The following is a 13,237-nucleotide window of genomic DNA, read 5'->3' as shown; positions in this document are numbered from 1 at the left end:
AAAAAAAATAAAGGCAACTCAACAACTTCGCTAAAGTCAGCTCTGACTGGGTAAAAGGTTTTTCTCATGGGGAGGATTGCCCACTGACCCAGAAGAAGAGAAAGACTGAGCATATGGACTAAACAGCATGAGAAGTGAGAAAATCATTGACCAATAGAAGACAGAATACTAATTAATAAGAGAACTAGAAAACTGATAGCAAATGAACATGAATGGTCTTGTTTGCTAATATGTTTAAATACTGAAAAGTTTTGGTAGTCCTTGTGCCAGCTTTGTGGATTTGTCACCCAACACCCCTTTCTGCACAGAACTGTAAATCAAACGTGGATTGGCCTCTTGCATGCCAGGTGAAAGAATCTATATTGGAACAACACAGGGGCACCTTCTCAGCCACTGACACTGCCCTAGTGCCTCCAGTTCCAGCTGTGAGAGTTGGAGAATGCTTGGTTCAGTCCATCTTCTTCACTGAGTTGGAATTTTATTATTGCAAGTGATTTACTAAATAACTATCTTGTTTGGTGGGGATTTTGGTGTTTTTGTTTGTTTGCTTTCCTTCTGGTATCTAAACCCAGAATTGCTGTGCCCTTTACCAATAGTATGACAGCCAATTCTTGTCATGTGTTTTGGGGGGAGAGGAGTTGTTTGTTAAAGAAATGAGAAAAGAGGTGGCCGAGAATATTAGCTGTCTGCTAATTAGAAATTCAAATGGATGGAGTGGGTAACACAAGGCCTGATCTGAGGTGAAATTGTGCATTCACTGATTACTCCTGGGCAGCAGAGAGAGACTGACTCCATTCTGGCTCCACTGCACACATCAGCACTGACTGCTGTGAAACAAGGTTTACCAGAAAAGTCAGGCATCCTCATTTCAAATTCAGTGCTGTTAGTGGACTCCAGGAACAGCCTAGGCAGCCTGTGAACATCAGACCATATTCAGCTACAAGGGATTATGTTAAGATAACAAGACACCTGATTTATCTGTGTTGAGCACAGAGACTGGCTGATGGAAAAAGTAATGACTGATACCCATCCATTTGCACAGCCTTGGTAATCAGACAAAGAAACCTGCAGAGTCCCATCTACTCATAAGAAAGGGTAAGAGGTTGTGGGAGTAGCATAATAGCTGTAAGAACCTACAGATTTAATAAAGCTTCAGGTTTTGAGGGGAGTGTAGGCGAATTCCACGGATGGCTGGGACAAGGAATTCTGCTGACCCTGCAAGGGTCGTGGGTAAAAGGGCCTTGCCTTCAGCCACCAGCCTCAGCTGAAGGGAAGTCCCAAAGAGACAGGGAGAAAGAACAGGAGGGTGAGAGCTAAGAGAGAAGGGAGCGAAAGAGCAAGGTGGTAGGGGGAAGAGAGCAGGAGAGAGCAAGAGTAGGGGGAAGAGGAAGGGTAAGAGTTAAGAGGAGAGGTAAGAGTTAAGAGATAAGAGAGTTAAGAGAGTTAAGAGAGTGAGGTCTTTGTTACAATACATTATATCTCCTTTTGTGATGAATATTCTAATTTACAGTGACCAACCAATACAAGACACAAAATCCTACAGAATCTACATACAGCCTATAAGAACTACTATATTACCGTACTGTGTTATATTTTAAACTCTAAAAACTACTCTTTAGACTTCTGTTTTGCTACATTGACCTTTGGATCCTTTAGCCAGCAGAAAGGTATTGTTCAATCAAAAGAGATTCTCCTTCAGCTAGCTAGACCATTGTTTTCAGGTAATATAGTAACTAAGACTCAGTATCCTACAATTCAAAGTAAGCTTTCATTTCTATTTCGATTATAGGTTTCATATTTTCAGAATCTTTGCTAAGCAATTATATTTATAAGGTTTCCCTGATTCATCTTCCCCAACAGGGGAGGACATCACACTTGATGAATCTATGCAGTTACAAAACTTGGCATGAAAGACAATGAATCTATCACTGGGTCTGTACTATCAACTTTTGAATTAAGAATCCCAGGTGAACTGATTACACAAGGCTGTGGGAGTTCAGAGGAAGCAGAATTTAAATCCTACAGCTTAGTCATCATTGCCCTGTATAAAAATGGCAAAACAGCCATTTTCTCTAAATATTCAGCATTTAGGAGAAAAAAAAATGTTGATGCTTTGTTGGTATAGTAAGCTCTAGAGTAGGTAACAACTTTGTAATTCTGCACACCATATGGCAGGCCTTGAAGCAATAGTGCCACACTGCTGGACAGCAGTTATCTACACATATAGCACATATATTATTAAAGCAGCATATGGAATATATCTGGTAAGAGAGAGTGGCTCTAAGACTTAACATTCCATTACAATCAGTTAATTCAACCACACTGAGTCTCTGTAATCACTGAGGCATCTGTAATCACTGAACAGAGAAACAAAACTACAACAAAGAACACCAAGAAATAAACTACCAGAAAAAAAAAAAAAAAAAAGAAAAAAAAAGAAAAGGAAGGTGGAGAAATAGAGTATATAGAGAGTGTATATAGTTCAAGAGCAGCTTTTAAATTGCCAAATACTACAGAATTTAGGAAACTTCACTGGAAAAATGGTACCAAGAGGGAACAGACTACAAACTGGAAAGTACGAATGTGCCAAACAGCTACCTGTGAAATAATCATTGTATTTCTATGGTGAAAGTGAACAAGATGATATGACTGAATGTATTGTTTTTGTACGGCCTGGTTTTTGTAGCGAAGGTTTTTGTGGCGCCGCGGCCAGAGATCTACGCTGACACGGGGCGAAGGGAACCGGCCGCGACACGGGCAGAGGCGTAAGCCACGGGAGAGCACCCGCCTCGACCCCGGCCCCGGCCCCGGCCCCGGCCCCGGCCCCGGCCCCGGCCCCGGCCCCGGCCCCGGCCCCGGCCCCGGCCCCGGCCCCGGCCCCGGCCCCGGCCCCGGCCCCGGCCCCGGCCCCGGCCCCGGCCCCGGCCCCGGCCCCGGCCCCGGCCCCGGCCCCGGCCCCTGCCTGTCTCCTCCCCGGCCCCTGCCTGTCTCCTCCCCGGCCCCTGCCTGTCTCCTCCCCGGCCCCTGCCTGTCTCCTCCCCGGCCCCGCCCCCGCCCCGCGCACGCGCTCCGCTCCCCGCTGCAGAGGTTGCCCGAGGCCAGCAGGCGGCGCCGTTGGCCGCGGCCCTCCCTTTATCCCGGCCCGGCAGGCGGGATCGCGGCGGTGGATCTCGGGTGATTCTCTCCCGGCCCGGCGTCTTCCCGGCTTGCTGGGCGCCCACTCCCAGGATGTGGAAGCTGGTGCCCGCCTCGGGACAAGGTGAGGGAGCGCCGAACGCCGCCGCCGCTCTGGTGGGCTGGGCCCGGGCACTGCGCGGCCCCGGCCGTGCCGGCCGTCGGCTTCATGGGGCCGGCTGCAGCCGGGCGTGCGTGTCCCTGCTGCCTCGGCCCACGGTGGTCTGAGTGCTCGTCCTTCTGGGCACTCGTCCACGGCGAAGCCTCCGTATTTCCTTGGAGCACTGCCGACCACAGCGCCGGTTTAATCTAGCAGGGCTTCTTTTCGAACCTGTGTTGGATGTTTTAGGGTGCTGCAGGTTACAGAGTCCTGCTTTGAAATACCTGAGAGTTGAACACTGAGGCAGCAACCTCAGAAACCATGTTTAAATATTGTGTTGATGTTTCGAGGACCAAATGTTGGACTTTGTGGTGTTTCTTGCATGCAGAGTTCTGAAACTAAATCGCTTCTACGCTTTTTTTCGTTTCCTTGGCCATAGGAGCTGTAGTAATATGTATCGTATAATGCATACATTTCTTCCTAAGTGCTTATAAGGAACAGACCAAACACAACTGCATCTGTTCTCTGTTTCCTGGTTCACTAGGAGAAAAATTTGGATGTTTACTTCCTGGTGGATACAGCACCTAATCTTGTTAAAATGAACTGATTTTCCTCTTTCTACCTAGAGAGCTCTTGAGTGAATCAAAACACTCCTCATTCTGTTCTGAATGATCATTTCTGCAGAGTTCATATTTGGAAAGTTATTTGCCAGGGTTGATAACAGGAATTTATCTGTACCTTCTCAATATTCATCAAGAAACATTTTTGGTTCTGATGACCAGTGGTAACACACCTTTGGGGGAGAGTCAAGCCATTCACTGGGAAGCCACCATGGGGTCCAGGTGGCAGGTATAAAGCATAAGCTAAAGAATAAGTATGGATCAGCGGCTAACACTTAGGCTTACTAAGTGTCAGTGTCCTGGTTTGGAATAAATTAGGGAAGAACCTCCAAAAGGAGTCCCAAAAACCAAAACCTCCCCCAAGAGGGAAGGGGCAGCTGCAAGACATAGCAATGTATCCAAGATATGAGATGGATATATGAGATAGGAGGCAGGTCAACCCAGAACAGGCAGTTTGATTTACATTAAGATCTCCTTGCATTCATTAGGAGGACGTTTTCCCTGAACCTCTTAATCAGTTATGTGAATAAATAATGTAACCTCCAAAAATTATATACGCTTATAAAGGTATTTTAGAAAGCCTGTCTAACATTGTGGGGTCATTTTTCTTCTAAATGTTACACTTAATCTTCAAGAAAGTACTGGTAAAAATATATTATCCTTGAAAAAAGTGTGCCACCACTTTTGAAAGTGCTTTGTTTATCATAAAATGTATCCTTTTATAATTGACAGAGCAAGGGAGCAAGCAAGCAAGCAAGCAAGAGGTTTTCTCTATAAGCTAAATGCATAGTTCTAATCTGCCTAATTAGAATCACAGAATTCAGAGTCGCAGGATATTCTGAGTTAGAAGGGATCCACAAGGATCGAGGCCAGTTCTTAAGTGAGTGGCACACATGGGGATAAGACCCCCAACCTTTCCATTATTAGCACCACGCTCTGACCATAAATGATGCATGGCAAAGAGATTTAGATGCACTACAAACTTTTCAGTGTCTCTGCTATGTGCTTCAGGTATTTTGGTGTTTTTTTTTTCCTAAACTGGTGTTTTTCTGTCTCTTGTTTATTTCCAGGGGAGCCGTATCGGCTTTTGAGTGGTGTGGAGTATGTTGTTGGACGCAAGAACTGTACAATTCTAATTCAGGATGATCAGTCCATCAGCCGCAGTCACGCAGTTCTGACCGTGACTTGGCCTGAAACAAGCCCTGTGAGTACCCACCATTTTACTGCATTAGCAATGCCCTGTGGGTATAATTCAGGCTGCCATGACCATCCATACTCTCATTTTGCTATCACCATTTTTTTGCTTGGAGTAGAACCACTGATCACCTGTCTTTTTTTTTTTTTACCTTGAAATTTATTTTTCCCCGTTAGGTTTGTTTGCTTTCTTTGAGGAATTTAGTGGCTATATTGTAGTAGTCCAAGCTTCCTTTTATCCTAGATTCATGAGGAATTTGTATTAAAATAGTCATAGCAGGAAAATTAAGCAATTGAGTTTCATTACATGGACGTATTTTAGGTTCTGAGAAGTGCTTCAGTTGTTTTATCACAGACTTAGTTTCTGTTTCATTTCACATCATTAATTCTGCATTTGCATAGGGCGTGGAAAAGAAAAATATACCAAGGATAATTAGCAATTAGCTAATTTACTGTGACTAAGTGTTGTGACATTTATGGATGTTTTAAAGCCACTCAGCAGAAATTCCGTTTTTGTAACCTAAGGTAGTGTGTAAAATAAAATACGTAAAATATATTTGTCCCTTTTATACTGGAAATATTGAGTGAGTCCAGTGGAGGGCTATGAAGATAATGAGGGATAACAGAAATAACGGGGGAGCACCTCTGTTGTGAAGAACGGCTGAGGGATCTGGTGGGCCTGTTGAGCCTCGAGAGAAGATGACTGAGAAGGAACCTCATCAATGTCTGTCAGTAGCTGGGAGGCTGTCAAGACGATGGAGCCAGGTTCTTCTTGGTGGTGCCAAACAATAGGACAAGAGACAATGACAGAAACTGAAACACAGAAAGTTCCACCTGAGCATGAGTAAGAACTTTACTGTGGGAGTGACTCAGCACTGGAACAGAGTGCTGAGCCCAGAGAGGTTGTGGAGTCTCTGTCTCTGGAGATACTCCAGAGGAGCCTGGAGACAAGCCTGAGTAGTGTGCTATAAGGAAACCTGCTTCAACAGGCAGGTTGGGTTAGATCAGCTCCAGTGGTCCTTCCCAACCTTTCTGTGAAATCACATATAACCGCATGGCAGAATTTCTTAAAAACAGGCTGTCAGTGTTCTCATTGGCTTGTGAACCACTTTAGAGATCTGACACTGTCTAACCTCAAGAGATGTTGGTGTCTCCTGTGTCCCACAGTTTGGGGAAGACTCGCATTTCTCGTGGAAGGAAGTGCAAGAAAGTGCCCTCAGGTGACCTTAGGCTTCTACTTCCTATTCAGCCCAATGCCCAGGATAAAACTAAGTGGTAGATAAAAACATTGTAAGTCTCTGAGCCTTGCTAAATTGCACTAGCTCAGGCTTTGGGCCAAGGAATGACTGCCATGTACAGTCTCCAGAAAGATGAAATGTAATCTCCAAAATACTAAGTGTAAGAAGCACAAAAGTTCTAAAGCTAAAAACATGTATATTTTCTCTCATTACTTTTCAGTGAAAAACAGAAGATAAATAATTATGTATAGCAAGACTCATTGTCTGAAGTCTTTATTTAAGATGGAATTTTGTAGGCTGCTTCTTATCCATTGCTTTGATCCACAATGATAGTAACTTGGTTCTGATAGAGCGGTCTCATTCTGATAAACTATAATGGCATATTTATGTTTCTTTTTAGAGTCAGTCTCTCTCAGTACCTGTATTAACAGTAAGAGATACATCTAAGTATGGTACCTTTGTTAATGGATCAAAACTCAATGGTGCTTCAGTGTCTTTGCAAACTGGTGACAGAATCAACTTTGGAGTCTTTGAAAGCAAGTTTAGGTAAGTGTTTTGATTATAAAATATTAAGTAGAAAATTAATTTTTATAAGAATATTTAAGCACATCATACTACTTTGCAAGTGATACTGCAGTGATGAGTTTTTAGAAAGTAAAGGAGGTGAGTAGTATTTTGCATGTGTTCCACACCTGCTTCTGAAATAGTTTTCCATTATATTTTTGCATAATTTATTTTTACACAAGGAGGTGAAATTTGTAGATAAGAAAGCATTGGCACTTTAGAAGATGATGTGCCATGTGCAGCGATTATTTTCAGGCTCCCTTAGGCAAAGAACAAAATCCTACTCCAAGTGAGAAGAAGGGAGAAGGGTTTAGATTTTGTCAGACCCGTTGTTAGCTGTTCATAATGTAATGACAAAAGAACTGATGTTGCAGGAGGATGTGAACCCAACTTGATATTTTTTTCCAAATTTAACATCGTAGCCAGTACCATCTGTTTATTTATGGGAATCACTTCTGGAAATGGAGTAGCAGATAAATAGAAAAAATCTAATGACCATTAAAAATCATTATTAAAGTAACCAGAAGGTGGCATTGTGCCTTAAAATTTTATTCAGTTTTATCAATGCTGCTGGTATTATTTATTGTTAGGAAAAACTTGGCATTCTCCTCTAATTGCTACAATAAATTAATTTTTTATATTTTAGGTAAACATACTTGACCCATGACACAGGAATCATACCATGAGACCAGATAAATCATGGCTGTTGCACTAGAAAGTCTACAAAATAGAAAGAAATTTAAATAATCTAAAAATGAAATAATGTAATTTGATATGGAAGATCTAAAATACATATAAAGGCTGATGGTCGAGGATAATGAAAATGTTAGGGAAACTGTTGCTTGAAATTGCATTTTATGACAGTTGTATTTTTAAGTATTGATCTGTTGGTGACCTACCCTGTTGAGCATACTTTTACTTTTGGAGGCACCCATTTAAATTTCTTTTGATATTCCCAGACCTTGCAGTATTCTTGAAGCACTAATTCTATGTGATGTCTGTAAAAGAGCCACAAATCCATAGAAATATTTCTGATATCAGGTGAAATTGTCAGTAATTTTTCTGAAATAAAATTAGTATTTTGTGTCTTCAGGAAATTTTAAAGCAGGAAGATTTTACTTTGATCTGCCTTAGAGTATGGTCTCTTTTTTTTTTTTTTTCCTCTTCAGATTTCTGTGAGATACAAATGTGATAGTCTGCTCTGTTCTTCATAATGATTGGCTGATTTAACTTAAGCAATTCTCTTTTACTTGTTCTTCGCAGAGTGGAATATGACCCTTTGGTTGTCTGCTCCTCATGTTTAGATTTAGCTCAGAAAAATGCTTTAAATCAAGCCATCCAGCAGCTTGGAGGCCTTGTAGTGAATGAATGGACAGAAGAATGTACCCACCTCGTAATGGTCTCAGTAAAAGTCACTGTTAAGGTATGTTGAACTGTTGATAGATTTGCTTTGCAGTTTTCCCACAAATGCTAATTCAATTCTAAACCTGTTCAAGATATTTCTTCTCTACGAAACTGTAGTCAAGTCTTCTTTTTCCATGTTAAGAAGATATGTATGTCATCAGGAGGTTAAAGGGAAAGAAAACAAAAAAAGCCAGTTTTGAAGACTTAGTGATTTTCATTGGTTGCCTTCTACATTTTCATAATCTTAATCAAGACACCTATTAAAAGCTAGGCTGTTCGAGTCAAAACAATCCTAGAAACACAAATCAGTATTGTTTTATTTGTTTGATATTTTCCACATCTTAGATCTTAAAAAGGTAATGTCAGTCAAACCATATTCTATTTGAACTTTTTCTATGCAGTAAATTTGTATTTTCTGTTTTTTTTCAGACTATATCTGCTTTGATTTGTGCTCGACCAATTATAAAACCAGAGTTTTTTTCTGAATTAATCAGAGCTATTCAGTCCAGGCAACAGTTGCCAAATCATGAAAGGTAAGTTGCCAAATCATCATGTTTACTGTGTTGCAGAATGTAATTTATGGGAGTTAGATTATCAGATAACTACACATTTCTCTGATAATTTTTGACGTGATATGCAATTCATAATAATTTTATTTGTGGAGGAATTCGTAATATGATTAACAGTTTAACCAGCAAGTTAACAGCGATTTTATTGTTCTCATCCCTGGAGTTAAAAAATGAGCTCTGGAATTGACTCTATGCTTAGAGACGTTGCTGTCTCTGAAAAGGAACTTGTTTTGTTGGTATTTAAATGTTGCTTCAAACACTTCTGGGAATTGACACACAAAAGGAAATTGTATCAAGTTTATTTCATCACATAGATGTATTTTCCCAGTATGCTGTTAGTTACTGAGTTTCTTGTAAACTTTGGTGAGAACAGAGTTAGCCTGGCCATTGAATTCTGTGAGATAGAAGAGGTTTTTAATTATCTGTTGAGGGATGAAGTGAGACTAATGTGCGTTGGCCTTCACTAAATGAGAATAAAATATTCATTGTTTTCATGGTTAAGTTAACTTAAAAAGGGAATTCTTAATTTGGAATCAATAAATACTGCAGAATGGGTCTTGTGGTTATTTTCTCAATGTGAGAAAATATAAAATAGTCTCAGTATTCTATGTGACAATTTCATCTAAGCCCATACTGCTGCTTATTTTTCCTTGAAAAGGGAGACTTCTGTGTTTTATTTGGGGGTTATGGTTGTTGAGTTTTTATTGTATGAACACATGGTTTATACAGGTGAGAAATTCCTACTATGTATATACATTCTTATGGGCATAAATATGCATTTATATTAGGAAATGGCGATTTATTTTCTTTAGTTGGTGTGGTTTTGCGTTTGGTTTTTTTTTGAGACAATCATCAGTTAAAGTTGTTTGCTGAAATCCAAAAATAGAGATTGTTAAATGTATTTATAAAGAAACTATAATCCTAAATATAATATATATTATAGAGATATACACTATATATAACTAAATATATATATTTATAAACAAACTATAAAGTAGTGAAAACTGTTTTTTGGCTTTTACTTGTCCTTTCATGTTTAAAGATGACTTAGTCCCTGTTATTTGTCTTAGGTTAATAACTGTCTCTAGGGGAATTGCTATCAGAAGTCTGGCATAATAACTAAAGTCTGAATTGCCCTGTTTTTACTTCAAATTAGTAGGCTTTATCATATCTGTTCAATTTCAATGCAACAGTATTTTTATAAACAGATATGAACAGGCTGCTGAAATAGATTGAATACCTTTCAAAGTCTGGTGGATTTAGGTTGTTTGATTTCCGTTGTGTATGTAAAGTTGAAATAATTGATTGTGAAGAACGCATAAGAATGGAGATTTTTGATGTTGAGAAATTAGGGGCTCTGTTTCTTCTTAACTATCTCTTGAAAATTATTTATGTGAGTAGTTTTAACAGAAAAATGCAGGATTTTAACTTCAAAACTTTACTCTAAAACAGGATGGATTGTGAGTCAGTACTGATATGCAAATCTGAATTTTAACTTTCATTTTCTGTTCTTGCAGCTTTTACCCTCCAGTTGATGAGCCTTCCATTGGCAGTGAAAAGCTGGATTTATCTGAGCATCATGAAAGGAAAAAGATATTCAGTGGAAAAACTTTTGTATTTCTAACTGCCAAGCAGGTAACTAGGCTTTACATTGCAAAAATATTGCAGGGGAAGCTAAGTACAGATTTGTTCACCCTGAAATCACACTCATTCTGGGTTCATCAGGAAAGAAGGATTTCTGTGTATTTATCCTACAGTACAGTGGCCTAAGCAGGATAAAATGTGAAAGAAGAACATATTACATCTGCAGTAGTGCATCAGTGAGAAGCACTATGCTGATAGTTCTGTATTCTGATACCTCTAAACTTACCTGCATTCTAAGATTTTTTTTTTATTTGCATTCTCTTTTTAGCACAAGAAACTGGGTCCAGCAGTTGTTCTTGGAGGAGGGGAAGTAAAGTTGATGACAGAAGGAAGAAAAGAAATGCCTTTACTACTTTCTCCTGAAGTCTGTGTAGTTGATGTGGGTTTGACAAACTCTCAGATATCAGGATCTGACTCTTTGACAAACTGGACTAATTCCATTCTGACTGTCTTGGAAAGGTGCAGCACTGTTCTCTTGTATAGTATTAGGGTGATTTCAGAACTTCTACAGAGACTTGCTCATGGTGTTTACACACATATTTATGCAGGAGGCTTCTTATGAAGAGGGCATTTTTTCATTGTTCTAAGTATTTAGGAGCTGGGGGTGTTTAGCCTGAAGAAGAGGAGATTGAGAGGTGGCCTTACCACTCTCTACAACTCCCTGAAAGGTGGCTGTGGTCAGGTGGGGGTTGGTCTCTTTCTCCAGGCAGCAACTGACAGAATGAGAGGATGCGGTCTCAGACTGCATCAAGGGAAATATCGGTTGGATATTAGGAAAAAGTTTTTTACTGAAGGGGTGATAAAGTACTGGAATGGTCTGCCCAGGGAGGTGGTGAGTCTAAACCATGCCTGGTTTAAAGAAAGACTGGATGTGGCACTTGGTGCCATGGTTTAGTTGAGGTGTTGGGGCATGGGTTGGGCTTGATGATCTTGATGGTCTTTTCCAGCCTAGTGATTCTGTGATTCTGTATTTAGCAGAGTAACTAAAACTTCTTGAAACAGTAAAGAAAGAACTTGGCAGTTGCATGAGGATTTAATGAAATTTCTGTTTCCTTCACTTTTTATTATTTTTTGTAAAACTCAGTTCTACAAAAATTCATTGTAATGAAACTGCTTTAAAATTACAGACAGCAAGTAGTCTATCTTCTACTGTTTAAAAGAAATTAAAATTAATATATTCTAAGAATTCAAAATAGATAATTTATGATATTTCATTGATGATATGTATTCCATCGAAAGGAGATGAGATGGCACCTTCAGGTCATGTGGTTCATTGTAGTGTAATTATTGGAATACAGTGTTTTTGAAGAACAGCTTCTGTTTAATGAAAAGTAGTTTTTGTCTTGGTAGTAAGTTTCGTTTGAGAGGGCAGGCTGCATTATACCATTATAGATGTTAGAGTTATTGTTATGCCATTTTATTAAAACAATGAAACAGAATCTCAGTCCTTAACAAATAAACCTAAAGGCCCTAAATTTGCCGGCTAGGGAGAGAAGACAGTACTCAATCTCTCCTCATGACTTTGAAGATTGGGAGAGGGAAGGATGCCTGGCTTGTAAGAAGTGCTCAGATCTTTCAAGTCTCTTTTCACATATTTTTGAATCTGAGGTAGAGCATGATTGTTTAAGTGCCCAGAAATGAGGAAAGAAGAGATGCATTGGTGAGATTACTGGAGCTAGACAGTGGCTCCAGCAGCAGTAAACATGGGAGTTAATACCTGTAAGGACATGGCTCAAGTGAAGGATAATTGTGCTGACTTACTCAGTTGGGAAAAACTGTAGTGCAGACTGATTTTTTTTTTTTTTTGGAGGAGGAGGAATGGAGTATTTTGTACTTTGCTCTACCTGTGCCCATTTACCTATTTGTCTTTAAATCTCTTCTGAAAAACCATTTTCTTTTTTTTTTTTTTTTTTATTTTTAATTTGTATATTAACAGCAAGAATCTTAGGGCTATTCCAGAGGCAGAAATTGGATTGGCAGTTATCTTCATGTCTACAGAAAAATACTGCAACCCTCAAAAGCAGCCTGCTTCCAAAGGTAATTGGAAGAAGGGTAGTAGTAAGTTAACAGCCTCAAAGAGGCAGTATTTCTTTTTGTGTAGGAGCAACAATTTGTTTGACATTTCTAGTTCTGTTTTGCAAGACCACTAAAAAAGTGTGACATTCTGTGAAAGAGGTATATGACTCCAAAGAGTTGATTGGTTTTTAATGGTCTTGCAGTAAATTGCAATGAAAATTATATGACTCTGAGATGTAAATAAAAAAGTGGACCTAAGACCTAGCCTAAAAGGCAAACACATGGAACAGTGACTTTGAAAGGAAAGGTACTTTAAAAACTTCTGAAGTTCATCTTTTTAGTGACCACTGAATTCATATGTATGTGGTAGTTTGAATTCCACGCAATTCTGTCTTTTCGTTAAAGACTGAGGTAATAGGGAAGTAAAAGATGAATGTCAGAAATCAAGAGAATAAGAAGGGAAATAATTTGTTAAGGCTTGCTTTTTTTTCTTTTTTGCCCTTTACACAAAACAGAATTTGCTTTAGGAAAATGCAGTCACCTCCCACACAGTCCTAAACTAAAAATAATCTTTCCATAATGTAAGACAATAGGAGACGATTGCCACATTTGCTGAACTAGTAGTTTGGGAGTGGACATACCAAGTCTTCACTTGAAGTTTGTATTTGCTAATAAAAGTCTTTGAGAGACAGAAAGAGGTTTTGTTTGTCTAAT

General features: G+C 39.6%; 1 protein-coding gene across 2 annotated transcripts in view; it reads left to right on the top strand.

The window, feature by feature from the left end:
* Window positions 1–3,117: 3,117 nt before the first annotated feature.
* The window catches only part of NBN (nibrin), a 29,668-nt gene continuing 19,548 nt past the window's right edge, over window positions 3,118–13,237 (top strand). For both annotated transcript variants that reach the window (XR_010745107.1, XM_066333165.1), the window contains exons 1-8: window positions 3,118–3,259; window positions 4,965–5,098; window positions 6,727–6,872; window positions 8,154–8,313; window positions 8,724–8,827; window positions 10,381–10,498; window positions 10,776–10,966; window positions 12,444–12,544. Coding sequence is in view for 1 of the 2 variants with exons in the window: in XM_066333165.1 (XP_066189262.1) it covers window positions 3,229–3,259; window positions 4,965–5,098; window positions 6,727–6,872; window positions 8,154–8,313; window positions 8,724–8,827; window positions 10,381–10,498; window positions 10,776–10,966; window positions 12,444–12,544 (985 nt within the window). In the remaining variant the exon portion in view is untranslated. The remainder of the gene's footprint in view (window positions 3,260–4,964; window positions 5,099–6,726; window positions 6,873–8,153; window positions 8,314–8,723; window positions 8,828–10,380; window positions 10,499–10,775; window positions 10,967–12,443; window positions 12,545–13,237) is intronic.

Source organism: Sylvia atricapilla, chromosome 1 (genome assembly GCF_009819655.1).
Source record: "Sylvia atricapilla isolate bSylAtr1 chromosome 1, bSylAtr1.pri, whole genome shotgun sequence".
NCBI classification, from domain to species: Eukaryota; Metazoa; Chordata; class Aves; order Passeriformes; family Sylviidae; genus Sylvia; species Sylvia atricapilla.
Note: the sequence above shows the minus strand (reverse complement) of the source record. Positions and strands in the feature narration are given on the sequence as shown.